This window comes from Lampris incognitus, chromosome 5 (genome assembly GCF_029633865.1).
Source record: "Lampris incognitus isolate fLamInc1 chromosome 5, fLamInc1.hap2, whole genome shotgun sequence".
Lineage (NCBI taxonomy): Eukaryota > Metazoa > Chordata > Actinopteri > Lampriformes > Lampridae > Lampris > Lampris incognitus.
In genome coordinates this window covers 29,351,591-29,379,488 of record NC_079215.1, presented here as the reverse complement: position 1 = coordinate 29,379,488, position 27,898 = coordinate 29,351,591, and the positions used below count along the sequence as shown (strand labels likewise).

Below are 27,898 nucleotides of genomic sequence, written 5' to 3'. Positions count from 1 at the left end.
GGTGTCTGCTCAATATTAATGATGCCTTTGATATGCAGTGAGACGATTTAGACTGGAGACAGTGGATTATGGAATAAAAATGTTATCCATTACTCATTATTGCACAATAATCAACGACAAACAATGTTATGAAAATGAAAGCTGCCATTGTGTATGAGCTGTAGAATGCATTGATTTCGATGAACCTCGTTCACTTCCATTGTATTGACAACAGGCTGTATGTCTGAATGTCTATTCATGTGTCGAAATGCTCAATATAGCATGCTCACAAAGATAATCAGGATCAAGAAAGGTTTACTCAAATGATACTAAAGTGACATTGCTGCCTTAATATATTGCATTGCAGCCAGAGTGGGGTTTTTAAATTTTTTTTTAATAAAGTTCACAATGGATAATTCAAGCCATTTTGTGCTGAGGTAGGAATGCTACCACCAAATGATCCAGTGCTATTGACATTTTTGATATGGTATGAAATGGTTATGTTTATTTAGGGTTATTGTCAGGGGGCTTTAAACCACCCATTACTGCTTGAGGTTAAATGCTCCATCAATGCTCCATCTCGTAGGAGGATGGCTAAAATAACAAAGTAGTGGTTGAGTTATTTTGACGGTGATATGCAGTTACTTGTTCTTGAATACTCATCTTTTCTGTTCTGAACCTCTGTATCTTTCTGTCTCTGCAGGGAAAATTCATTCGGATCAATTTTGACGTCACAGGATACATTGTTGGGGCCAACATTGAAACCTGTATTCTTTTGGATGCAAGTTGAATGGCATGGATCTTATCAGCTATTGTAGTTAAGATTAAAAGATGCCTTGAAACGAACCCAAAATAAAAGAATTAGCCTACATCCCGGAACACTATAGAAAGTTTAACAGATAAATAATTTAAGTACTGTTACAGGCTCAGTCATGAAAAATATTTTCTGTAATGTGAGAGAACCTGAACATAAATAATTTAATTAAATGAAGATGAAAGGGTGCCTCGGGAGCTGGCCTTTAAAAGAAAAAAAAAATAGCAAACCGACTTCATTGATGCTTTTGGATGTAAAAGAACACAACATGTGTTCACAGAGTCAACCTCCCATTCAGTATTAACAGAGGAGCCCTAGAAACGGTCACACTTCAATGATGGAGGAGATGAGTCTTATTCTAGAGTCCATATCTTGGATCAAGCTGCTAATTTTCACCAATCTTGAACTTACAGAAACCCCAGCTGTGACACCAGCATTTTTAATTTAGCGTAGATATTTCTTGTACATCAAATTTAAAATGAATACATTAGTGATAAGCCAGCAAACTTCCCTGAAAATTGTGCCGTCTCCTTGACTATGCTGTGCAAGATTTACTGGAGAAGTCAAGAGCCATTCGCCAAGCCAAAGATGAGCGCACCTTCCATATCTTCTACCAGCTGCTGGCAGGGGCAGGAGAGCATCTCAGATGTCAGTGGGCCTATGTTGTGAAGTTTAGATAGCACCAATGAACTATTTGGTGTCTTAAGTCATCCCGTTACTAGAAGTACAACGATACATAAAAGTGCAAATTATAACAGACATCCATGGTCAACTGTCAACAGTCTTCATTTCCCTCATAAAGATTAATTAGTCTTACAGTCTTGTAGGTGTGTCATGATTAAATAAATGTTTTAGTTTATTTTGTTTTTTTAATTTTCTTTTCACATATGGTCACATACAGCTGCCTTGATAATCTTGCTGGAAGTGGATTTGACTTGGGTAAAACCCTGTTGTCAGCAGCCCCAAATACAGCCCTCTACCAGCTACTGAACTGGACTGCTGTCCCTAGAATAATGTTGAGGATATCTAACTTGACCGTGGGTCTCACAATGTTCTGTCCATTAACTGTGTGCAGCGGACCTTCTTTTGGAGGGCTTCAACAACTACCGATTCCTGTCCAACGGTAACATCCCCATTCCTGGCCAACAGGACAAAGACAACTTCCAGGAGACCATGGAAGCCATGCACATCATGAGTTTCTCCCACGATGAAATTCTGGGTAAGGCTTTCACAAAGCCCAGGTTTTGCTAAGCCTAGCCTAGCAAGGGTTGCTAACACTTTTGTTTGTGTTTTGGGTGCCCAGTTGAGCTAATCCAAATAAATGATGGGTCACAAATCTGTCACTGTAAAATGGCCAGAGAAGAGCTATGAAAGAAGTCGATGTGTTCAGTTTTTCACATTTCACCACGTTGAAGCCATAGGTCTCGAAAATACCATCCTTTTCAGGAGAAAGGCATAAAAGTTCAGCATTCCCTTCTCTGATAGGGAGGCTTATGTAGTCAAATTTAGATTCAGCAGTGAGTTTTACAGCGATCCCAAACCACCCCTCTAAAGGTGTTCAAAATATTTCCAAATTAGAGTTTCTGATTCTGATAAATTTGTACCAGCCTCCTGTTCTCACCAGTCAGCCAGTGAAAGTCAAGAGGGAATAAACCACTCTTCCTTCTTAGTGGGATAGAAACTCTGTCTATTTGGCTCCCACTCTAAATCCATACCAGAAACGAAACCTGTATGGTCAGTTCCACTGACAAAATGTTTTGGTATAACATGACAGCATATAGGGGGGCGTCTGGGTAGCATAGCAGTCTATTGCGTCGCCTCCCAACATGGCGATCGCCAGTTCAAATCCCTCTGTTACCTCCAGCTTGGTCGGGTGTCCCTACAGACACAATTGGCCGTATCTGCGGGTGGGAAGCCGGATGTGGGTATGTGTCCTGGTCGCTGCACTAGCGCCTCCTCTGGTCAGTTGGGGCGCCTGTTCGGGGGGGGAGGGAGAACTGGGGGGAATAGTGTGATCCTCCCACGTGCTATGTCCCCCTGGCGAAACTCCTCACTGTCAGGTGAAAAGAAGCGGCTGGCGACTCCACATTTATTGGAGGAGACATGTGGTAGTCTGCAGCCCCCCCCCCCCCCCCCAGATCAGCAAAGGGAGTGGAGCAGCGACCAGGACGACTCGGAAAAGTAGGGTCATTGGCTGGATTGGAGAGAAAAGGGGGGAAATAAAAAAAAAAAATGACAGCATATAATGATTCATTTTTACTTCTCTTGTCTTATGTTTTCTGCAGCCATGTTGAAAGTTGTGTCTGCAGTGCTTCAGTTTGGCAACATAGTCTTCAAAAAGGAGAGAAACACAGATCAGGCCTCTATGCCTGAAAACACAGGTAGATGAGTACAAACGCACGCACGTGCGCGTGCACACACACTCACCATTTTGTTTTATACTTTCCATTTGTGATAAAAACTTAGAGCCCATAGGTTGAAACCTTTGCTTCTTCTTATTCTTTTTCATATATTTCTACTTCCTCCCCTTCCTTTTACTTCTTGCTTCACACGTGTACCCCGTCTGCAGAGCAGGAGGGCTGCTGATTTATCTACCGTCTGTCCCCTGGCCATGTCAGACTGCCATTAAACAACATCGTTCTTAAGATTTACTCCTCAAATGAGTGGAGCTTGGCCTCTGAGGCAGGGTGGTGGGGAGAGTAGGATAGAAAATAATGCCGGTAACACAGTTAGGCCAAATTCAGAAAGCAGAACCAGGAACTGGACCAGATGTTTTTAACAGTGGGACTTGGCAGTCTTGTTGGCTGGCTCTATCTGATTCTGCAGCAAATGATCCGGTCTTTATTCATTTGCTTTTCCACAAGCTTCAGCCATGTCAACCTTAACATTTTCCCAGTTCAGTTTTGTAGTAACGGCACCTCCGCACAGCCACGGGTGTCTCAAACAAAAAACTTTTTATACCATGATTCATAAGCGTTTGGGGCTCCCAAGACTTTTAGGGAGGCCTAGGTGGTAAAATCACCTACACGTAGAGGGCTTTTTCCGTGGACGGGATGTACCCATAACCATTCAGAAGCAAAGTTAGTCCAATGTAAAACGTATTCTTAGGTTATAGATTATAGTGAGTTCTTGGCTATGAATATACTGTAGCTCATTTCCAAGTTTCCCCTAGTTTTAAATGTCAGTCCCACTGATATAAATTCTACCAAGGTGATGTTTAGCTAGTCAACATTTCATCCAACTCACGACTCCATAAATATTAAATCAGTTTATTATTAAAATAGTTTATCGCCAGATCTTGATAAACAGTTGCCAGCTGGAAGAAGAGTTGAAATTGACTGTTCTTTGTGGCTGGTGAGTGCATCCTTTTATTACAGAATCACAAAAATGTTATTTACCAAGTAACTCCTGTTTTCCCCTGGCACTGCAGCTGCCTACTGCTCCTATACCATAAGATGGGTTAAATGCAGAGAACAAATTTCATTGTAACCTACAATGACAAAATAAAGTTGCTTTCTTAATAAAGCGGCTTTCTTTTATATGGCCGCACTGAACTTTTACATGCAATATATATGTAGCTCACAAAGATTGATATCCTCCCTGTCCTTATTAAATTTACCCTCTCAGTTTGTGTCAATGTGTCAGCTTGCTTTTCATCCATGTTACAGCTGCCCAGAAGTTGTGCCATCTACTGGGGATGAATGTGATGGAGTTTACTAGAGCCATCCTCTCTCCCAGGATCAAAGTGGGAAGGGACTATGTCCAGAAAGCCCAGACCAAAGAGCAGGTCAATTATTTATGTTTTAATCCAGAAAAAAATCCATCACTGTTGCTTCATAGACATCTCTTAGAAATGATGTCTATGAGTCAGCCACAAAATAGCAGAAACCTTAGATTAAAGGCAGTTGTTTTGCATATTTATTGTTAATAAGGCATTGTTCCTGATGACCAGAAGTTGTAATTTTCTCTACCTCTCTTCTTTAAAGTTTTACAAGGATGGATGTATGAAGTAAAAGTTTCGTAACACCCTGGCGAAAAACCTTTTCAAAATACACAACCTCTCCTTAACTCATTTATACCTTGTAAACAGGAAGGTCCGTTGCTATACTTTGGTTCCAATGGCATCAGCACTGTGGGGGTGGTTGCTCCACAACTGTTATAAATGGATCTGACAGTGATACAATTTTGACTTTGACACATAAGTTTAAACATGATTGGCTTATGTTACAGCCAAGATGTACAAGTTAAATTCATTTATGTGGAATTCTCTGTCATGGCATGGACCTTAAAACAACCTTCTATTACACTACCCTATATTCATGTTATTTGATTACAAAGACACTGATCTGTCAGCTTGCAGTTTCTAAATTATTTCTCTCAGCTTTCTACAAATAGGCTTAAAAAGCTGGTCCTCACCTCTCCGTTCTTACATTTCTGTCATTCTTTCAATCACCTGTTTTTCCCATCATGCCTCTGGGCTTTCTCTTTACCTTCAATATTTGCCCCCCCCCCCAGGCTGACTTTGCTGTGGAGGCCCTGGCTAAAGCCACATATGAGCGTCTGTTCCGTTGGCTGGTCCACCGCATCAACAAGGCCCTGGACAGGACGAAACGACAAGGGGCCTCCTTCATTGGCATCCTGGACATTGCTGGCTTTGAGATTTTCCAGGTATAAACTAACAATCACATGTATTCACAAAGCACAAACAATTAAATTATTTGCGCACATGCCATTTACGTTACACATGTTGTACAGACCTTATTCTGCAAGAAGGAAAAACGGACAGTGGAATAGCAGAAAGATCTCTTCTTTTTTTTTTTTTAAGTTTTCTGTCAAATTCCAGTTCTCTTTATTATGTTAAGAATAGAGTTAAAATGTCCCACTGCAATTTCCTTGTAGGACTTTGTTCTTTCATTTTAATGTTTTCAATACAAAGGTCCCAAAGCCAGTTTGGTCTCAGTCTAGCGGTTGTGTTTCTTTAGATACGAATAACACTGAATAAGCTATTTCAAACATTAGACAGCTTTTGCTCTACATCCCATGCACTCTCACAGCTGTACAGGCAGTTTTGTACTGTAAAGCTAATTTGCCTATCATACCTGTTCAAGAAAAAGCTTGTTCTTTTTGGATTAAGTGCACCAGTGAAAAATTATGGAGAAAATATAAGAGAATTTATAGAAGGAAAAAAAAAAAACAGGCATCTGGGTGGTATGGCAGTCTATTCCGTTGCCTACCAACACAGGGATCGGCAGTTCGAATCCCTATGTTACCTCTGGCTTTGTCAGGTGTCCCTACAGACACAATTGGCTGTGTCTGCGGGTGGAAAGTTGGATTTGGGTATGTGTGCTGGTCGCTGCACTAGCGCCACCTCTGGTTGGTCGGGGCGCCTGTTCGGGGGGAGGGGGAACTATGGGGAACAGCATGATCCCCCCACGTGCTACATCCCCCTGGTGAAACTCCTCACTGTCAGGTGTAAAGAAGTGGCTGGCGACTCCACATGTATCGGAGGAGGCATGTGGTAGTCTGCAGCCCTCCTTGGATTGGCAGAGGGGGTGGAGCAGCGACTGGGTCGGCTTGGAAGAGTAGGGTAATTGACCAATACGGTTGGGGGGAAAAGGGGGGGGGATCCAGAAAAAAAAGAAGAAAAGAAAAAAACCTTTAAATTTTCACTGTCCATCGTTCAGCTAAGAATGGCACCGGGGCCTTAAATTTCTTTTGTAACTAAATGCTACCAGATGTTGTGTATAATATATTTTGTTGACCAGGCATTGTTTATTGGTATTTTTTGCATTTGTTATCTTTTTTCCTTGATAGCTTCACTTTGCCCTTATTTTAGATTGCAAATATGAGTTTTTGTCATTTGTATACAGTTCCAATAAATTCATCCATTCCTCCCCCCAATCCTTTAGTTGAACTCCTTTGAGCAGCTGTGCATCAACTACACCAATGAGAAGCTGCAGCAGCTCTTCAACCACACCATGTTCATCCTGGAGCAGGAGGAGTACCAGAGAGAAGGCATCGAGTGGAACTTCATCGACTTTGGCCTGGACCTGCAGCCCTGCATTGACCTCATTGAGAGACCGGTCAGTGCGGATGTAATGCTTGTTGCCAGCAATGAGCTGATTGGAACAGTTTTAGTTATTTTCTCCACTTATTTCTAAACGTTTTGGCCTTTTTGCATCCAAACTACAAATAATACCTAAGTTTTTTTTTCTTCCTCAGATTGACAATTGTTCTAACATACTGATGTACTCAATATTATTTCGATATTTGCTACTTGCGTGATAAAAGAGGAGCAACAAAATTTTGGTTTTACATAATCCTCCATTAGGATAGACCAGTTGAGGATTTAAGTGGTCCTCACTGACATTTAAACTCACTTTATTCTTTCTCTGTCCCTTTGTCATCTTCTTTTTCTTCATTATTCCAGGCCAACCCACCAGGGGTCCTAGCTCTTCTGGATGAAGAGTGTTGGTTCCCCAAGGCCACAGACAAGACCTTTGTAGACAAGCTTATCCAAGAACAAGGAACGCACACCAAATTCCAGAAGCCCCGTCAGCTCAAAGACAAGGCTGACTTTTGTATTATTCACTACGCCGGCAGGGTATGCCTGTTTGTTGTCATTAGAATACAGGACAGGCTCTGTTTTAAATTTGATATAATGTTTCCAGCATTTTCATATGCTGGGTGTTTAATGGGATAAGTAAAGTCCTGATAGATTATGATGGGAAAAAGAAAATGTATTTTCTAAAGAAAATGTTGTTTATTTGATGGATGAAGTTTTCATTCACCCATTAAAAGCTGACCCAATAATTTTCATAGCAACTTTGCTGACAAGTGATATCATGTTGCTAATGCTTCCTCATTAGTTTAGTCTCAGCTGTTTTAGTTTACTATCATCTGACATTATCTCTAATGGCTTCCGGCCCTTGCCATAATATTTAGGTATGCGTTCATATCTGTCATGAGGCTAGACACGTTGGTTGCCCAATTTCAACTCTATATTGCCAACTCAGCTTCCTTTTTATGACCGTGTCCTTGTCTTACAATCTTGTTGTTAGTGCAGTCTTTTTATCTGCCTGTCAAATCAAAAAATTCAACATACTCGAGTCCATTTGTCAAAGATTTTCTGACCTATCAGTATGACCTACCAAAACCCAAATGACAAATTCAAACAGACAAAAACACAAGACTGTGTGCCTGTGTGGTGTGCAGTGCAAGAGTCCCTATTATCTACAAGAATACACAACTGAAAGCCAATAAAGCTATAGTATGCTGCAAGGATAAATGGAATCAGTATAGTAAAGTGAGTCTTTTAAACCACTCCATTGAATTCTACTGATTATGCTGCAGTTGCATTGGAACCATGTTTTAACAGTGATTTTCAGTTTAAGTTATGAGTTGTCATAAACTCTTTCTGAAAAAATACTTGTATATGAAAATCATAACTACACATATCCATTTAAAGATGAGCAGAATATGTTGCTTGTCCCTTTCAGGTTTTAGACTGAATTTTTATAGTTTCTTTTAACTGGAGCTTTTTAACAAGGGCTGCCATTGATACTATCAGATCTGTGTTTGCGTTATAGGTGGACTACAAGGCAGATGAGTGGCTGATGAAAAACATGGATCCTCTGAATGACAACGTGGCCACACTTTTGCATCAGTCCACTGACAAGTTTGTTGCTGAACTTTGGAAAGATGGTAAGCTTCTTAGTCATCCAGTCTCTTGTGAACAAAATCTCCAAAACCATACAGATATGAAGATGGGTGTTTTTATTGACACAATGACTCTGATTCATATGATTCTATGATTCATTCTATGATTCATATTTGTTTTTGTTTGTTTGCTTATTCAATGAACAAGCACATCAGTTAGTTCCCTGTCACAAGCATACTAACAACAGCTTTCTGCTTGTTGTATCCAGGCCTATATGTATTTTCTTTCTTCTTAATGTCGTCCCTATCTTTTTCTATGTGTTGTAGACATTCAGACAATTCAAAGGGCTTCATTCTATGATAATATCACTAGTCTGGATGAGCCAGAAGGTGAATGACTGGGCCGTGGTGTAGGCAGATCTAGGCCAAAATAATGGTTTAATCCAGACCAAATTAAAAATTTGCATGTAGTGCACTGTAAGACTATTAAATCAAACCTAGCTAGCATATAAAACTTTCTCTGGTCAAGCCACTCATGACCTTGGGTTGTTATATTCAAGAGCTCCCCAAGCAGATTACTAGTTTAAACATGTTCAAAAATAATATTTTTGCCCAGATCTGTCTGTGTCATCCATGCTTCAGACGTTGCTGTGTCTGGCATAGCTGCAGAGGCTCCCATTCGCTTCTAGGCTGCATGGAATCTTTTTCTCAGCTCACAGCATTAGTGACTAGTTGCTAAATAGCTTAGTGACAGATTAAAAAGTAGCTTCCATTTGTTAAACTGAGTGCTTAAATATTTAACCTGGTATTTGGGGGTCTTTTACGGGTGAAGGTCTCACGATCTTAGTATGGTCAAAGGCCCTGGAGCAAGTGTTAGAATCTAATGTAGCTCTTTGGCGTTTCTTCCCTCTTCTGAATCCAGAGTTTATCCCTAGATGATTTAAGGATTTGGAACTTGAGAGAGAGCTAAAATGCATTAATTTTCTGCCTTATCCGTTGTGAGGCAGGATCACAAAAGCACAGAATTGGAACCATATGTTGAACTTGGTATTTGTTTTGGCTAAGTTTTGAGCTTTGACATCAGTGCAGAGGGTCCAGATGGTAGTCTATACATTCCTCTGAGGCAAATGATGAAACTCAAGGATGACTCAGTGGAACATTTGCAGTTTTGATTTAACTGGTTGGACAAGTGATCTATGTTGGTCTGTAGAAAAATAAAAAGATTTTAGGAGTTTGGGATTTTTGCTTAAAAACTGTAGTGACTCTATTTTGAAGTTTTTAAAGGATGCTATATATATTTGTGACGTTCTAGTACAGTAGAAAGTGACTAGAGAGTGATCTCTCCCTGAGCTGCATATATACCATATGAGGAAACAGCTATAATCTTGATTACCACAAATCAGATAGATCTTTTCAGGCAATACAGGTTGCTTACTGAATGTTACAACGAGTAATGTCTGCGGTAATTTCATAATCCCAGTGTGTGTCGGCCGTGTGATGGCCTGGCTGCCTGTCCAGGGTGTCTCCTCGCCTGCTGCCCAATGATTGCTGGGATAGACTGCAGCATCTCCGCGACCCTGAGGGCAGGATAAATGGTTTGGATAATGGATGGATGGATGGATATTTAAATTATATGTATATTTCTCTTCAGCAGTCCACCAAAACGATGATGACTGTGATTCAGTTTAAGCTCAGCAGGCACACCTGTGGGCCATCAGGCCCGCATTAGAGCGACAATATCATCCACATTTGTCACAGGCGAATGTTATTTGAGTTGGTCTGTTATGTCTTGCATGGTGGGCCTTATAATCTTCTTGTCTCTTTTGTTCAACAGCTGTTCTCGGTTGCCTTACTGTGGAGCGCCATCTCTCTGTCCAGGGGCACTGTCTCCCAGCTGGAGTCATCTATGCCGTAGAGCTTCATATAGCGCTTGAGCACATCTTTGAAGCGTAGTTCTGGCCTCCCTGCTTCCTTTTTCCCTGGCACAGCTCCCTGTAGAAAACCTCTTTTGGTAGGCGGTTGCCTGGCATTCTTCTCATGTGGCCGGCCCATCTGAGCTGGGAAGCTGTTATTAGGGCTTCAACACTGACAGTACCAGCACGTCTCAATACTTCCACGTTGGGCACCTTGTCTTCCCATCTGATTTGCAGCAGCTTTTGCAGATGACGAAGCTGTATGCTGGTGAGCTTCTTGATGTGCTTGCGATACAGGGCCATGCAGTCAGTGGAGTATAGTAGAGACGGGAGAACAGCTGTGTTGTAGACCTTGATCTTTGTTGTCAGCCTGATGTCATGGTGGGACAAAAGTCATTTGTGGAGGGCACCAAAGGCCTTTGTGGCTGCTTAGATTCTTCTGTCCACTTCTAAGTCAGAGGAGTTTGTATCTGGCACAGCACTGCCCAGATAGGTGAAGCACTCAGTGGTATTCAGAGTTGCTCCATTAACCAAAATACTGGGCTGACCTTCTTCGGGGCTTTTCTGAGGGGGAGGCTAGTACAGAAGCTCTGTTTTGGAGATGTTGATCTTCAGTCCAAAGAGGGTAACCACGGAAGAGAGGCGGTCTACTATTTCTTGCATTTCTCCAGGATCATTGGCAACCAGAGCTGATTCATTTGCATAGAGAAGCTCTCGAACACAAAGTTCTCTTGTTTTGGTAGACGCCTTGAGTTTCGCAAGATTGTAGAGGTTTCCATCTGTTCGGGTCCTGATGTACAAGCCACCTCTCAAGTTGGCTGATGTTTTTTCTAGGACTGCAGCGAGATAACGGGAATAAGGTCGGTGCAAGTACACATCCCTGCTTCACTCCATGCTTGATGTTGCAAGCATCACTGATGTCTCCTCCAATTGATACTTTCCGTCATATCATTGAGAAGTTTGATAATGCTGATCAATTTCTGGGGGCAGCCATACGTCTCTAGCACTTTCCACAGTGTCTCTCTATCAACAGTGTCAAATGCTTTTGAAAAGTCCACAAAAACAATGTGAAGTAGCTGGTGCTGTTTGGTCGCTCTCTCTTGGAGTTGTCTCAGGGTGAAGATCATGTCTGTGGTGGATCTACCAGATCTGAAACCACATTGGCTTTCAGGCAACACTTCTTCTGAAAGGATCTTTATCCAGTTCAGTATGATCTTAGCCAGTTCCTTTCTAGCAGTCGACAGAATTGAGATCCCACGGTGGTTTCCACAATCGCTTCGTTCACCCTTCTTCTTGTAGATGGTCACAATCAAAGCATCTATGAAGTCTTGAGGAAGGCATAGGTTTTGCCAGCAGGCATTATAGAGCTTTAGTAGCTCTGACTTAAGTATTGAGCCGCCATGCTTCAGGATGTCTGATGGGATGCCATCTTGTCCTGGTGCCTTCCCACTTCTGGTGTCTTTAAGCGCTTTCTCTACTTCAGCCATTGTGATTGGCTCACAGAGGTCTTCTCTTATTGGCCTTCTTGTAAGCCACTGGCATGCATTTGGATCGGCTGATAATTCTTGATTCAAGAGGGTGCAGAAGTGCTCTTTCCATCTTTCTGTGATCTCTTTCAGGTCAGTATACAGCTTACTTCCATCTGCTGTTTTTACTGGTGCTATTGTATTGCTTCTTGGGCCATAGATGGCTCTCCGCACAGAAGAAGAGTCCATGCATATCATTTTGATCTGCTAAGGCCTGCAGCTCTTCTGCTTTCTTGTTCCACCAATTGTCCTTCATCACCCTAATCTCCTTCTGAACTTTGGCTTTAATTGCCTTGAAAGGCCAATTGACTCCTCTGAGTTCTCTTTCAGGTGGGCATTGTGAAACACTTGCTTTTCCCATAGCAGTTCTTGAATTGCTTCATCTTGATCCTGGAACCAGTCAGGCTATTTTCTTTTTGGATAACCAAGCACCTCTTTTGCTGAATTATAGATCATCTCTTTCAATTGTGCCCAATATACTTCAACATTACTTGCACCTGTTGCAACCCTTTCTTCATCTTGAAGAGCAGATGTAATTGCTGAAGCTAGTCTCATTTGATGTTCTGTGCTTTCTGTGCTTGTTGGTATCCAGTTTCTTTGGTGCTTCACAGGGTGTTTTTCGTGACTTCATCTTTAGTTTCATTCACAACTGTGTTCGGACCAGGTAGTGATCAGCTGAGCGTTCTGCTCCACGCATCACCTTTGTTGAGAGTACTTCTGTCAAGATTGCCCTGCGAGTCACAACGTAGTTAACAAATGGAAATGCTTTGATCTTGAATGCATCCAGGTGAAGTAGTTCTTTTCGGGCTGAGAGAAGAAGGTGTTTGTGATAGACAGGTCATGCTCAGCACAGAAATTCAACATAAGGTCGCCATTGGTATTCTTACTGCCCATGCTAAACTTTCTGATGACACCCTCATAGGTTAAGTGGTCCTTACCTATCTTTGCATTGAAGTCTCCTAAAATGAGGAGCTTGTCTACGCTTGCTACACTGTCTGCTACTTCAGCCAATTTCTGGTACAAAGATTCCTTGTCTTCATCTGGATACACCATGGTTGGAGCCTACACATTGATGAGTGATAAGATGTTTTCCCCCCCACAGGGACTCGGAGACTCATAATCTTCTCAGAGATTCCTAATGGTAGAGTGGGCAATCTGGACGCAATTTTGTTGGTAATGGCAAAGGCCACTTCAGCATCTCCTTCCATCGGCCTTTCCAATCCAGAAGAATGTGTTGTTTCTCTCTTGTATTTGTCCTTGGCCTTCAGTCCTTGTTTCATGGAGAGCAGCAATGTCAATGCGGTATCTCTCTAGCGCCTTAGCAATCAATGCAGTTCTTCTGCCAGGTCTTGTGTGGTTGTCCAATTTGGTCCGAACGTTCCATGTAGCAACAGTCAGTTTCACTTTCTTGCATTTTTGACTGCTGAAGTGAAGACCCTTTTGAAGTGAATATATATATATATATATATATATATATATATATATATATATATACACGGTGCATCTGGAAAGTATTCACACCCCTTCACTTTCCCCACATTTTGTTATGTTACAGCCTTATTGCAAAATGGATTAAATTCCTTTTTTTTCTCATCAATCTACATACCATACCCCATAATGACAAAGCAAAAAAGGTTTTGTATAAATTTTTGCAAATTTATTAAAAATAAAAAACTGAAATATTGCGTGTACATAAGTATTCACACCCTTTACTCAGTACTTGGTTGAGGCACCCTTGGCAGCGATTACAGCCTCAAGTCTTCTTGGGTACGAAGCTACAAGCTTGGCACACCTATATTTGGGGTATTTCGCCCATTCTTCTCTGCAGATCCTCTCGAGCTCTGTAAGGTTAGATGGGGAGCGTCGCTGCACAGCTATTTTCAGGTCTTTCCAGAGATGTTCAATGGGGTTCAAGTCTGGGCTCTGGCTGGGCCACTCAAGGACATTCACAGACTTGTCCCGAAGCCACTCCGTCATTGTCTTGGCTGTGTGCTTAGGGTCGTTGTCATGTTGAAAGGTAAACCTTCGCCCCAGTCTGAGGTCCTGAGCGCTCTGGAGCAGGTTTTCATCAAGGATCTCTCTGTACTTTGCTCCATTCATCTTTCCCTCGATCCTGACTAGTCTCCCAGTTCCTGCTGCTGAAGAACATCCCCACAGCATGATGCTGCCACCACCATGATTCACTGTAGGGATGGTATTAGCAAGGTGATGAGAGGTGCCTGGTTTCCTTCAGACGTGACGTTTGGCATTCAGGCCAAGAGTTCCATCTTGGTTTCATCAGACCAGAGAATCTTGTTTCTCATGGTCTGAGAGTCCTTTAGGTGCTTTCTGGCAAACTCCAAGCGGGCTGTCATGTGCCTTTTACTGAGCAGAGGCTTCCGTCTGGCCACTCTACCATAAAGGCCTGATTGGGGGAGTGCTGCAGAGATGGTTGTCCTTCTGGAAGGTTCTCCCATCTCCACAGAGGAACGCTGGAGCTCTGTTAGAGTGACCATCGGGTTCTTGGTCACCTCCCTGACCAAGGCCCTTCTCCCCCGATTGCTCAGTTTGGCTGGGCGGCCAGCTGTAGGAAGAGTCCTGGTGGATCCAAACTTCTTCCATTTACGAATGATGGAGACCACTGTGCTCTCAGGACCTTCAAAGCTGTAGAATTTTTTTTGTACCCTTCCCCAGATCTGTGCCTCGATACAATCCTGTCTCGGAGGTCCACAGACAATTCCTTTGACTTCATGGCTTGGTTTCTGCTCTGACATGCACTGTCAACAGTGGGACCTTATATAGACAGGTGTGTGCCTTTCCAAATCATGTTCCAATCAATTGAATTTACTAAAGGTGGACTCCAATCAAGATGTAGAAACATCTCAAGGATGATCAGTGGAAACAGGATGAACCTGAGCTCAATTTTGAGTGTCATAGCAAAGGGTGTGAATACTTATGTACATGCAATATTTCAGTTTTTTATTTTTCATAAATTTGCAAAAATTTCTACAAAACCTTTTTCACTTTGTCATTATGGGGTATTGTGTGTAGATTGATGAGAAGAAAAGGAATTTAATCCATTTTGGAGTAAGGCTGTAACATAAAAAATGTGAGAAAAGTGAAGGGGTGTGAATACTTTCCGGATGCACTGTATATATATAAAATATCCAGTGAGTCAAGTAAACTCTTTATGAGACAGTACAAGCCTGTTTCATGCCATAAGCCTGTTTCATGCCGTAAGCAATCATCAGCTTATGGCATGAAACAGGCTTGTACTGTCTCATAAAGAGTTTACTTGACTCACTGGATTATTTTGCTCCTTATTTGTTGAGCACTTTGCCTACCATTGAGTGTTTCTTTTAACAAAGTTATATATATATATATATCACCAAAACTTTTAACTTCGCTTGGAACATCATAGGAGATTAAAAAGAAGTATGGTATTAAGTGTGATGATCAGCTCAATGTTAAAACAAAAAACATTATACCTTCCATGACTGTATATGTCTTATTGTAAGACAACTGCTTTTTCTGTGTCAGTACTGTCATTTTAACTTTTTAGAAGTTTACCTAGAGAACCCATGGTGTGAAGTGTTTTCTTTTTTGTCTATAAATGCCCTGTCATAAAATGACAGCAAGTCTGTCATTGGCTGTAGTGTATGAACAGCTTAAGCTTGGGTAAATTTTTTAAAACTTTTTATAGATACATAGATAGCTGTAGAGATAGATAATAGAAAAGAAGCCATAATTTTCCCGCAGTTTCTTGAAAATGCAAGTTCAAGATTCAATCCTGCTTTGGTAATGGGCATGCAACCCATCTCCTCTCCATCCACAGGATCTAGTAGATGTAGACTTCCGTTTTTAGACTAATTTATTCACTCTTTATCTTTTTGACAGTTGTTTAGATGTTGTCCTCATTCATCTACACTTGGTCATTGTTACATTATTCAATCATGTCGCTACCGCTTTTTTGAAGTCTTACAGCTCACTGCGGATACTACATAACCCAGCGTCCCTGTCTCCATTTCCTTCCCCCTCTCCCCCTTACCAGTTGACCGCATTGTAGGCTTGGACCAGGTGGCAGGAATGAATGAAACGGCATTCGGCGCAACCTACAAAACCAAGAAGGGCATGTTCCGCACAGTGGGCCAACTTTACAAGGAGTCCCTCACCAAACTTATGGCCACACTCCGCAACACTAATCCTAACTTTGTACGCTGCATCATCCCCAACCACGAAAAGAGAGTAAGGATTTATTTACAGTAGCTATTGGTTTTTACATTTATTTTGGGCAATAATAGTAAACTTGATTTGGAGAATAGAAGTTAGTTACGATATCCATTTATATGGCTGAATAAATATATGATTCTGTTTTGCCATGGCACTGTATCTCCTCCCTCAGGCTGGTAAGCTGGAGCCCCACCTAGTTTTGGACCAACTGAGGTGTAATGGAGTTCTAGAGGGGATCCGTATCTGTAGACAGGGCTTCCCCAATCGCATAGTCTTCCAGGAGTTCAGACAGAGGTAACATGGGAGGAGAATATTGAATAATTCTTGTCACAGTCAAAATTTGCAAACTTTAATACATTTGTGTGTGCTGATATTCATAGGTATGAGATCCTGACACCCAACGCCATCCCTAAGGGATTCATGGATGGGAAACAAGCCTGTGAGAGAATGGTAAAGGGTTCTACTGATTTTTAGCTTGCGAAGTGATATGCTTATGACAGTCTTTTGACTTTCATGATTTCTATTATAGATGTTGAACTGATGAAAACTGACTGATTTTACATTTGAAAAATAAAACGTATATATATATATATATATATATATATATATAGAGCATTTTTTTCCAAAACCGTCAATGGTGTTATAAGTGCTCAACTAATGAGGAGCGGAATATCAACACATATACAGGAAAAAAAGTTTTAATGCATAGCAGTACAGGCCTGTTTCGTGCGTTGTCCAGGTGATGAGTGCACGACGCATGAAACAGGCCTGTACTGCAATGCAATAAAACTTTTTTTTCCTGTATATGTGTTGATATATATATATATATATATATATATATATAATCCAGTGAGTCAAGTAAATTCTTTATGAGACAGTACAAGCAGACATAGCTATAAGCACATATTTTGTAATTATAAATAAATCATGACAATAGACAAATACCAACAACCCCCCCCCCCCATTGGACGATTAGCAATCACGTGTTTTTGAATTTTGAATGTCGCAACGCCGTTAGCGATCACGTGTTTTTGAATGTCTCGTACGTTCCACCTCTACCTTCCCCATTGGACACTGTGCACGTGATGTGCACGACGAGGCAGTAAACGAGTCCTTTCCTCGAGTAGCTTTATTGACAGCTGATGATTGCTTATGGCATGCTTGTACTGTCTCATAAAGTATTTACTTGACTCACAGGATTATTTTGCTTCTTGTTTGTTGAGCAATTTCCCTACCATTGAAAGTTTCTTTTAACAAAGTTTTATATAAATGTATATATATAGTTTTTTTCTGAAACCGTCAATGGTGTTGTGAGTGCTCGACTAATGAGGAGTGGAATATCAACACGGATACAGTAAAAAAAGATTTTAATACATCGCAGTACAGGCCTGTTTTGTGCGTCTCGCATTCATCAGCTGCTATTATACACATACACGTGTGCTATATGGTTAAAAGTATTGGGACATCTTGACAGCTGATGATTGCTTATGGCATGAAACAGGCTTGTACTGTCTCATAAAGAATTTACTTGACTCACTGGATTATATATAGCATGAAACAGGCTTGTACTCTCATAAAGAATTTACTTGACTCACTGGATTTTATATATATATATATATATATATATATATATATATATATATATATATATAATCCAGTGAGTCAAGTAAATATAAATATTTATTTGTATTAAATGTATTAAATTAAATTTGTATTAAATATGTATTAAAAGTTTTTTCCTACATCTATATATGTCTGTGTGTGTGTGTGTGTGTGTGTGTGTGTGTGTGTGTGTGTATATGACCTCCCTCTTGGCTGTTAATTGTTTGCCATTGCAATACTTTAACACCAAGAGCTTTTTAACGTTTGAATTTTCCCGAGGAAGAACCATTTTACAGTCATTGAAATTCAAGCAAATTGATTCTAGCCCTTGATGTCTTTTTTTCCTTTTATTTCATTCAGTACATCTCTAGACATCTCTAAACACTAGTGTTCTTTATGTATCTCCCATAGATCCGAGCACTGGAGCTGGACCCCAACCTTTTCCGTATTGGTCAGAGTAAGATATTCTTCAGAACTGGTGTCCTCGCCCATCTGGAGGAGGAGAGAGACCTGAAGATCACTGATATAATCATCTACTTTCAGTCTGTCTGTCGTGGATACTTGTCACGCAAGTCAGTGTTGGTTCAGTTAATGTCAGTTCTTAGACATACATTGTCTAGTTGATAAGGTAATAAGTAAACTATTTTTTGTAGAAAGAAAAAAAATTACTGCCGATAACTAAAGTTGAACGGATGACATTTTCGTGCATCCCTGCTGCATGAGGCAGTATCCATTAAAAAAAGGATAAAAGTCTGTCTGATTTGGATGGTTTAACACTGTTTTCTCATTCATAATTTTAAGTAAATATTCTTTCCTCATTTTATTCATATCCTCACTTTGAAAAAAATGCAAACTTCTGTTTGTGTGTTACCATGTTTTTGCTTCAGAGCCTTTGCCAAGAAGCAGCAGCAGCTGAGTGCCCTGAAGGTCCTACAGAGGAACTGCTCTGCCTACCTGAAGCTGCGACACTGGCAGTGGTGGAGGCTCTTTACCAAGGTAGGGACATTGCTTGGACCTTGAGGAATTTAATGACCCCACCCCCACCTTTGTGGTCCAATTGATGTCATCAAACATCCTGTTTGCGCTTAACATAAAACTGCAGCTTGAGTAAATCTGACAGTTATATGATTTTGTCAATTCACATAAAAATTCAACTGTAAGCAGAACAAAGACACATTGAAGCAGTAAGTAAGTAGTAAGCTTGAATGCAGCAAAATATTTTAGTGCTATAGCAGTGCACAGAATTCAAATGGCACTAAGAAGCCGGGAATAAAGGCGGCTGTAGTCGTACTGCTGCATGTATGTCTACAGCCGTACAGCCTTATTACTAGGCCTACAGTAAGAATGTCAACCCAACAACCACATCAAATTTTGCTCAAAACTCAAGACGAAGTTTCAGTTAGCATTAGTTTCTAAAGTTATAGCCAAATCTTACTTCTGGAATGAGTCCACCTTGATTTTGGCCTGAAGCAGCAACAGGTTGTGTTTCTGTCCCACAGCTGGGCACAGTGGCAGTAGAAGTAGAGGCAGTTTGTTCTACAGTCTACGATGACAGAGTATGAATAGCAGTTGTACTTGTAAACCATCTCAGTACTAAATAGAGCAGACAGAATATGGAATTTTGCATGCTATGCATTCAATGTAACTAATGTTAGCAAAAACAGCTTACCTCAATTCGACCTCACCTCTCCGGGGACTCTCCCTCACCTCGGCCAATATTGCTGACAAAAAAAGTGGGCATAGCAGATGTCTTAAGCAATTTCTTGATGCTTCCTCCCATCAACTCTGACTGTATGTCCCTGTTGTAGTCATCTGTAGCAAAATGCAAAGAACATACCCGAAGATTTCCCAGCACTGATGTTGGTGTGTTCTTGTCATATTTGGGTTTTTTTTTTATCACTCAGAGCCATTCTGTGCACCGTTCAACATCTGTTGGTAATTGCTGGTAGATTATGCTTACTCCCTCCTCTCTCTTCTTTCTGTAGTCGTTGCATCCAGGCAGGATACAATGAGAAGATATGTTTTTTGTTGATAAAACTAATCCAATTCAATTAATGTTGTTTTTCAGTTTTATGATCGAAGAGTGACGATTTTAAGATGCCGTTCAAACTTTTTGTACACAGAGCCACAAGAAACGCCCACCTCCACAAGCTGGGCTGGTTTTGGAAGGATTTGGGGGTTGTGTGTCAGAATTTCACGCGCAATGCATCCTGGTACATGTACTCCACGACCAGGAGAACTCAGATTTCTCAGTCAATATAGCATGCACTGAGGAATTTATTGCTTCAATTGACAACATTTGCCATCAGCACTGATTGGACATCTACATAAAAACCAGCAAAATTTCCCTTTTGTTTGTCATTTAAATCTGATCAGATTTAAATGACAAACAGAAGACTCCTCTTGGGATTAATGACTCATTAATCCCAAGAGTAGTCTTCTGTTTGTCATTGCAGCCACTACTGCTCAATTTTGCGACATGTACTCTGAAAATGAAAGGGCTTTGGTTTCTGTTTTTATGTACTGTCAGAAGAACAAGAATTAATTTATATTTTTTATGGATGCACCGATACCAGTATCAGTTACTGGTCCGATACTGTCCTCGTGTACTCATAATCATACTCATAATACTACTCCGATACAGCCACACCTGGAAATTATGAAAATTGAGTGGTGCCTTTTTCACCATTTGTACGGGAAGAGGAGGAGATGGAGCCAGATAGACAATGCGGCGTGATGGCTGAGAAGCAGACAAACATTTCCATGTGTCATTTGTCCAAACGGAGCAAGAAATGACAACATTCCAAGCGTGTGTAACTTGGATGAGCGCCAACAGCCCAGGCACAGTTGCAACGTGTCACGTGGCCGGGGTGGAGCAGAGGTTTTTTTTTTTTTTACCTGCTACACCAACTGCTTCTCTGTTGCATGTGGTTACGTGCCAGTCGTGTTTTCTGCTTCATTTCTGCTTCAACAGGTAAAAACTAAGTAGAACTGTGTAAAAAAGAAGAAAAAAAAAAGAAAAAAAGAGTACAGTCTGTTTAAAAATGATTAAAATAAATACCTCATTGTACCAAAGGCAATGTGACCTTGTGGGGTTTTTTTCCATCACACTTTAAAATAAATCAATTAGTATCCATGAACTTGTAGTTAAAAGGATCTAGCGTGTCTGCGGGTGGGAAGCCAGATGTGGGTATGTGTTCTGGTCACTGTAGTAGCACCTCCTCTGGTTGGTCTGCTCAGGGGGGAGGGGGAACTGAGGGGAATAGCATGATCCTCTCATGCGCTATGTCCCTCTGGTGAAACTCCTCACTGTCAAGTGAAAAGAAGCGGCTGGCGACTCCACATGTATTGGAGGAGGCATGTGGTAGTCTGCAGCCCTCCCTGGATCGGCAGAGGGGGTGGAGCAGCGACCGGGATGGCTCGGAAGAGTGGGGTAATTGGCTGGGTACAGCTGGGGAGAAAAAAAAGGGGGGGATCCAAAAAAACAAAAACAAAACCCCGATCTAGTTAATTAATTCAGTACTAGTTAATATAGCCTAAACTCTTCATAACCAACTGCATTATCACTTGGCAAAACTCAATATGCACGCAGTGAAGCAGAAAACATGGCTGGCACACAACCACATTTAACACAGATGCAGTTGGTGTAGCAGGTAAAAAAAACAAAACAAAAACTGCTCCGCCCCACCTATGTGATGCGCCACATCCGTGCCTGGTGTATTTTAAGGATTAGTCCTCACAGACAGCATTAACATATGATAATATATCATTTCAGTTTTTCTGTTACAGTTGTATGTTGTGTGGTACTGAAATCCACTGAATGCCTTACAGGTTACATGTAAGTGAAGTGTGTGGCGGTGTCGTTTGTTCAGGAAAACAGAAAAGTTGAATGTTAAAATGTCAGCAACAGCATCATGTTGTGTATTTAATTTGTTACTGTCAGAAAGTAAAGAAGGGGGCATTCGGGTAGCGTAGTGGTCTATTCTGTTGCTTACCAACACGGGGATCACCGGTTTGAATCCCCGTGTTACCTCCAACTTGGTCAGGTGTCCCTACAGACACAGTTGGCCCTGTCTGTGGGTTGGAAGCCGGATGTGAGTGTGTCCTGGTCGCTGCACTTGAACCTCTTCTGGTCAATCAGGGTGCCTGTTTGGGGGGGAGGGGGAACAGGGGGGAATTGCGTGGTCCTCCCACGCACTATGCCTCCCTGGCGAATCTCCTCACTGTCAGGTGAAAAGAAGTGGCTGGCCACTCCACATGTATTGGAGGAGGCATGTGGTAGGTAGTCTGCAGTCCTCCCTGGATTGGCAGAAGGGGTGGAGCAGTGACCAGGATGGCTTGGAAGAGTAGGGTAAATGGCCAAAATTCGATTGGGAAGAAAAAGGGGGAAAAGAATCTCCCCCCCACCCCCAAAAAAAAAGAAAGTGAGGGAGAAAAATAAAACTTCTTTTCAAAGTCATTGTTAGAACTGTAATGGTATTACTAAGTACTCATATCGGTACTCGGTATTGGCAAGTACCCAAATGTAAGTGCTTGTACTTGGTCTGATAAAAAGTGGTAACAGTGCATCCCTGATATTTTTCAACCAGGTGAAGCCCCTGCTCCAGGTGACCAGGCAGGAGGAGGAGATGCAGGCAAAAGATGAAGAACTGATCAAAGTGAAGGAGAAACAGATGAAGGTGGAGAACGAGCTGGTGGAAATGGAGAGAAAACACCAGCAGGTGAACATGTTCTCTATTGAGGTTGTTTTTAAAAAAAAGTATGCCTTTAACAATGTACAATTAAACTATCATTCACTTTTTTGTAAAAAAAACAAAAACAGTTGTTAACTTTACTGCCAAAACAGTAATGCCATCCATTTTTGAGACATATGTAATCCAGCCTAGATACATGGGTTAAAAAAATTGATTACCTTTGTGTTTAGTTTTCTAAAGACAAATGTGATCAATTTAGTCTCCCTTCACTATAATTTGGAAGCAAGACTCTTTCAGCTAAGATTAGACTATTGTTTTAACTGCTGATGTTATTTAGCTCATAGAGGAGAAGAACATCCTAGCTGAGCAGCTCCAGGCTGAGACAGAGCTGTTTGCTGAGGCTGAGGAGATGAGAGCCCGCCTGGCTGCCAAGAAACAGGAGCTCGAGGAGATCCTCCATGACCTGGAGTCCAGGGTAGAAGAGGAAGAGGAGAGGAACCAGAGCTTGCAGAATGAGAAGAAGAAGATGCAGTCGCACATTCAGGTGTATATTCTCTCCATAACTTTAGTCCACACATCTCTCCCCTGATGTTAGTGTTGACAGGCAGACACACTATTTCATAAGCATAAGAATGATCAATGATCACGTTCTCCCCATGTCTGGGTGCTCCGGTTTCTTCCCACAGTCCAAAGACATGTAGGTCAGGTGAATCAGCCATACTAAATTGTCCCTAGGTGTGTGTGTGTGTGTGTGTGTGTGTGTGTGTGTGTGTGTGTGTGTGTGTGTGTGTGTGTGTGTGTGTGTGTGTGTGTGTGTGTGTGTGTGTGTGTGTGTGTGTGTGTGTGTGATGGCCTGATGGCCTGTCCAGGGTGTCTCCCTGCCTGCCGCCCAATGACTGTTGGGACAGGCTCCAGCATCCCTGCAATCCTGAGAGCAGGATAAGCGGGTTGGATAATGGATGGATGGAAGAATGATCAATTTAACATGGTATATTTCACTGTAAGTTAGTTGGTAGACAATTGTAGATGTGAAGTTCTTCAGTGTGGGAATGTATGTCTTTAAGTCCGTGTGCTGCTTTCCCATAGGACCTGGAGGAGCAGCTTGATGAGGAGGAAGCTGCACGACAGAAGCTACAGCTGGAGAAGGTGACTGCCGAGGCCAAGATCAAGAAAATGGAGGAAGATATTCTGCTGTTGGAGGACCAGAACTCCAAGTTTCTTAAGGTAAAAAGATTATATGTAGGGGCGCCCCAGTGGCTCACCTGGTAGAGCGCGTACCACATAAGGCTGAGTCCTTCCTGCAGCGGCCTGGGTTTGAATCCGGCCCGGGCCCTTTGCTGTATGTCATCCCCTCCCTCTCCCCCACCTTTCCTGTCTCAACTGTCGCTATCAAATAAAGGCAGAAAATGCAAAAAACGAATCTTACAAAAAAAAAAAATATATGTAAATTAATGAATAGCCATATGGTGTAGTAATAAACAATGATGAAAAGTATACTGTTTGGGTAACTGAAATTTCCATGGAAATTTAGCTGTTAAATATAAAGCTCAGATAAATCAGTAAGGAATGGGAAGCAGTCTGAAAACTTGAGTGAATAGTAGATGGTGTCTTGATGTGTTTTATTTCACATAGATAGCAAATTGGTATTATTTGGCCTCATACTTAACAAAATGTGGTCCCTGCTGCTGGAGAGGCCTGCTGTCCACAGTCTTGAGATTTTTATGGTAGCCCAACAATTGCAGTTATAGTTTTTCTGCCTTGGTAGCTCTCATTAGCCATACAAATATGCTTAAAGCCTCCTTCCTGATCCCCATTTTTATTTCCCAATAGGAGAAGAAGCTTCTTGAGGACAGGATCAGTGAGATGACCTCCCAACTGACAGAGGAGGAGGAGAAGGCCAAGAATCTTGGCAAGGTCAAAAACAAGCAAGAGGTGATGATGGTTGACCTGGAAGGTAAGGGACTTTCTTAGACATTTTTTTCTTGTGTTTGTCGCCATTCAAAATCAGCAATCAGAATTAAATTGAGAATTTGACAGGACAGACATGAAATGAAGCTTAAAGTACATTAAAGGATCTGGCAAAAATAGACGTTGACCTCAGTTCATCCAGACAAGGGAAGGTGGGACAGTGGGCTTCTTTAATTATCTTTAATTGAAGTGTCATCAGAGCATCAAGAAAAGGTTTTATTTTGAACAGAGAGAGCTTCCCTAAGGAACACACAAGCACTGAGGTCACCAAAGGGACATGCTAACACTGTTGAATAGGCTCTGATTTCATCATTTTGGTGTATAGCTCTAAAATGAGTTGATGTCTTGCTAAGTAACCAATCAGATTACTGCTAATTGTGCACGGCTGCCAACATTAAGTTGTTTACAGTTCAATGGTTTGTCAATTTCATTCACCTCTTTGTGCCCTTTCTGTTCTTGTGTGACCTCTTGAGATCTCATGTGGCTAAGTAGATTTTTCTGTAATTACTTTCTAGTCTAACTCTCTAGATAATATTTTTTTCGAGTGTAAAATGTTTTGTTTCAGTTACTTTTTACATTTATGACAGAATTTTCCCCCTTTTGTCTTGAACCCACTTTTGTGGTCATGTCTTCCTCCAGAGCGTCTAAAGAAGGAGGAGAAGACCCGCCAGGAGCTAGAGAAGGCCAAGCGTAAGCTCGATGCTGAGAACACAGATCTACAAGACCAAATTGCTGAGCTCCAGGCCCAGATAGAGGAACTAAAAGTCCAACTGGCCAAGAAGGAGGAGGAACTACAGGCTGCTCTGGCCAGGTCAGTCACACGGATCAGTGTAGCTCTTATTTGTAAAACACTGTTTGAAATAAAGCAAACAGCCAAATATCATGACCAATTTGTCATCTCCTAATTTATTAGCAATCCATTTCTTTCCAAAGATTCCAACAGTTTCCACTTGTGCTAAAGTGCACAGCTTATAAATGTCACTTATAGCATAGCAAACTAATCAGGATGAAGGAGGGGCAGGATCAAGAGACGAACTATGCTAAATCCACTTTGTCAACAGAAAACCCTGTTGTTAGTTGACATTTAATATGCATATTATCACAAAATGAATTAAGAGAGAGGTGTAGGAATATTTTGTTATTCAAACTGAGCTATCCAAGCACTCACCTCCAGCTTAAGATGTTTCTTTGAAAGCCAGTGGACAGTGTGTTGAGTAGGTCTGAAGCTTATGAGGGCATATTTCACTCAAGAGTTGCAAGCCGCTTCTAGGATTATCAATGGTCTGATCCATCTAATAGTGAATCACAGGGGTTTGGACACTTGAGTCGTTAATTTTTATGTTGTACTTGGAATTGTTAGGAATGTGTATGAAATACACTGAACTCTATAGAGTTTATTACTTTTTGATGGGTGCTGATCCAAATAAAATTGCTGTGAACTAATGTAGATTCAGGACATCATTCGCATTAGTGGATCGTGTTAATAGGTTAATTTTTTTAAATAATGCACAAACAACATTATTACAGTATAACAGCATACTAGGGACATGGCGCCAGCACACTGTAACATGCTGAAGAAGGGAATGCCCGAAACGTTTGTGCATTATTAAAACAATGAATCTATTAACGCAAGTATTGTCCTGTATCAACATTACTTGGAACTGTTAGCCCAAATTTCCTTGATTTCATTTTTAACCCTTTAAAGCCTCTAATATCACATTTTAACTAAAGAGCTTTGTGATAAGTAGTGCTAGTATCAAATTACAGCATAACCCTAGCTCAATTATAGTGTGGTTAAGAATGTAATTAAATGGTAAATGGACTGCATTTAGATAATAATAATAATAACTATTTAGCACTTTTCTAAAACAACGTTACAAAGTGCTTTACAAAGAAATAAAACCACAAAAATATGAATAAGACTAAACAAGTAACATAGTACTTTTCTAGTCTTCCAACCACCCACTCACAAAAGGTGACTGCGCCATTGCAGTTTTAGCCCCAAGCCTCTGGAATATTCTTACCCAATCCATTAGATTTGCTGAATCTTTGGACTGTTAAGAGCGGCTTCTAAAAACCCATCTTTTCAGGCAAGCCTCTTTATACATCCCCATTCCTGCCTTCTGTTTTTGGTTCATTTTTAGTACGAGTTTAAATACTTGGAGTAACGGAGAGTGCAGAAGAGAGTGCACGCAGGGTGGAGTGGGTGGAGAAGAGTGTCAGGAGTGATTTGCGACAGAAGGGTACCATCAAGAGTTAAAGGGAAGGTTTACAAGGTGGTTGTGAGACCAGCTATGTTATATGGTTTGGAGACAGTGGTACTGATGAAAAGACAGGAGGTGGAGCTGGAGGTGGCAGAGTTGAAGATGCTAAGATTTTCATTAGGAGTGACGAAGAAGGACAGGATTAGGAATGAGTATATTAGAGGGACTGCTCAGGTTGGACGGTTTGGAGCCAAAGCAAGAGAGGCAAGATTGTGATGGCTTGGACACGTGTGGAGGAGAAATGCTGGGTATATGGGGAGGAGGATGCTGAATATGGAGCTGCCAGGGAAGAGGAAAAGAGAAAGACCAAAGAGGAGGTTTATGGATGTGGTGAGAGAGGACATGCAAGTGGCTGGTGTGAAAGAAGAAGATGCAGAGGACAGGAAGAAATGGAAATGGATGATCTGCTGTGGCGACCCCTAACGGGAACAGCCAAAAGTAGTAGTAGTTTAGCTTGGTCTGTTACTCCCTATGCCATGTTTTATAATCATTCAAGTTATTTTATGTATTTACTCATATTTTATGTATTGAGTGTAAAGCACTTTGTAACTGTGTGTTTTTAAAAGTGCTATATAAATTAAATTTTACTTACTTAAAGCACTTTACAATGTATGCCTCACATTGACCCATTTACACACACATTTCATGTACTGATGGCAGATGCTGCCATGCAAGGCACCAACCTGCTCATCAGGAGCAGTTAGGGGTTCAGTGTCTTGCTCAAGGAGACTTCGACACACTCTCTAGAGGAACCAGGGATCGAACCAGCGACCTTCTGATGACCCGCTCTACCTCCTGATGTATCGGTGTGAAAATCATACCACCCTGACAAGTTTAGTAATGCATGTTGTCTCCATGAGTGTTAGAAATGTTCCAAATGGATGTGTGTGTAGATCACCATTGGTACCACCTCCCACTGTGGGGCGGAACTTTCCTTGTACTTCTATTAGAGCGTTGGACCCATTTAAGTGACGGACCGAAAACCAGTGACCTAAAGATTACTGTAGAAGTTAAGGGAGAGTCTGATTACATTTCTCTAGATGCACACGAACACAACAGGTCTTTTAGGGGACAGGAGAAAAATATAATCAGAGTCTCCCTTAACTTCTACAGTAATGCTTAGGTCGCTGGCTTTCGGTTCTGCTAGGATAGGCTCCAGCATCCCCACAAACCTGAGAGCACGATAAGCGGTTTTGATAATGGATGGATGGATAAGTAGTGACGTGTTTTACATCATCCAGCAGTGGTTGGTCCACTAGAGAGGATAGGT

At 41.4% G+C, this 27,898-nt stretch overlaps 1 protein-coding gene across 1 annotated transcript in view; it reads left to right on the top strand.

The window, feature by feature from the left end:
• LOC130113154 (myosin-10-like) overlaps window positions 1-27,898 on the top strand; it is a 145,680-nt gene that overhangs the window by 91,603 nt on the left and 26,179 nt on the right. Inside the window, exons 10-28 of the mRNA XM_056280691.1 lie at window positions 683-746; window positions 1,343-1,441; window positions 1,869-2,012; window positions 3,079-3,174; window positions 4,462-4,580; window positions 5,309-5,461; window positions 6,703-6,876; window positions 7,224-7,397; window positions 8,383-8,497; window positions 15,922-16,115; window positions 16,273-16,394; window positions 16,481-16,550; window positions 18,114-18,274; window positions 18,590-18,698; window positions 22,292-22,423; window positions 22,734-22,940; window positions 23,483-23,620; window positions 24,227-24,350; window positions 25,004-25,175. Coding sequence (XP_056136666.1) covers window positions 683-746; window positions 1,343-1,441; window positions 1,869-2,012; window positions 3,079-3,174; window positions 4,462-4,580; window positions 5,309-5,461; window positions 6,703-6,876; window positions 7,224-7,397; window positions 8,383-8,497; window positions 15,922-16,115; window positions 16,273-16,394; window positions 16,481-16,550; window positions 18,114-18,274; window positions 18,590-18,698; window positions 22,292-22,423; window positions 22,734-22,940; window positions 23,483-23,620; window positions 24,227-24,350; window positions 25,004-25,175 — 2,567 coding nt within the window. The remainder of the gene's footprint in view (window positions 1-682; window positions 747-1,342; window positions 1,442-1,868; window positions 2,013-3,078; window positions 3,175-4,461; window positions 4,581-5,308; window positions 5,462-6,702; window positions 6,877-7,223; window positions 7,398-8,382; window positions 8,498-15,921; window positions 16,116-16,272; window positions 16,395-16,480; window positions 16,551-18,113; window positions 18,275-18,589; window positions 18,699-22,291; window positions 22,424-22,733; window positions 22,941-23,482; window positions 23,621-24,226; window positions 24,351-25,003; window positions 25,176-27,898) is intronic.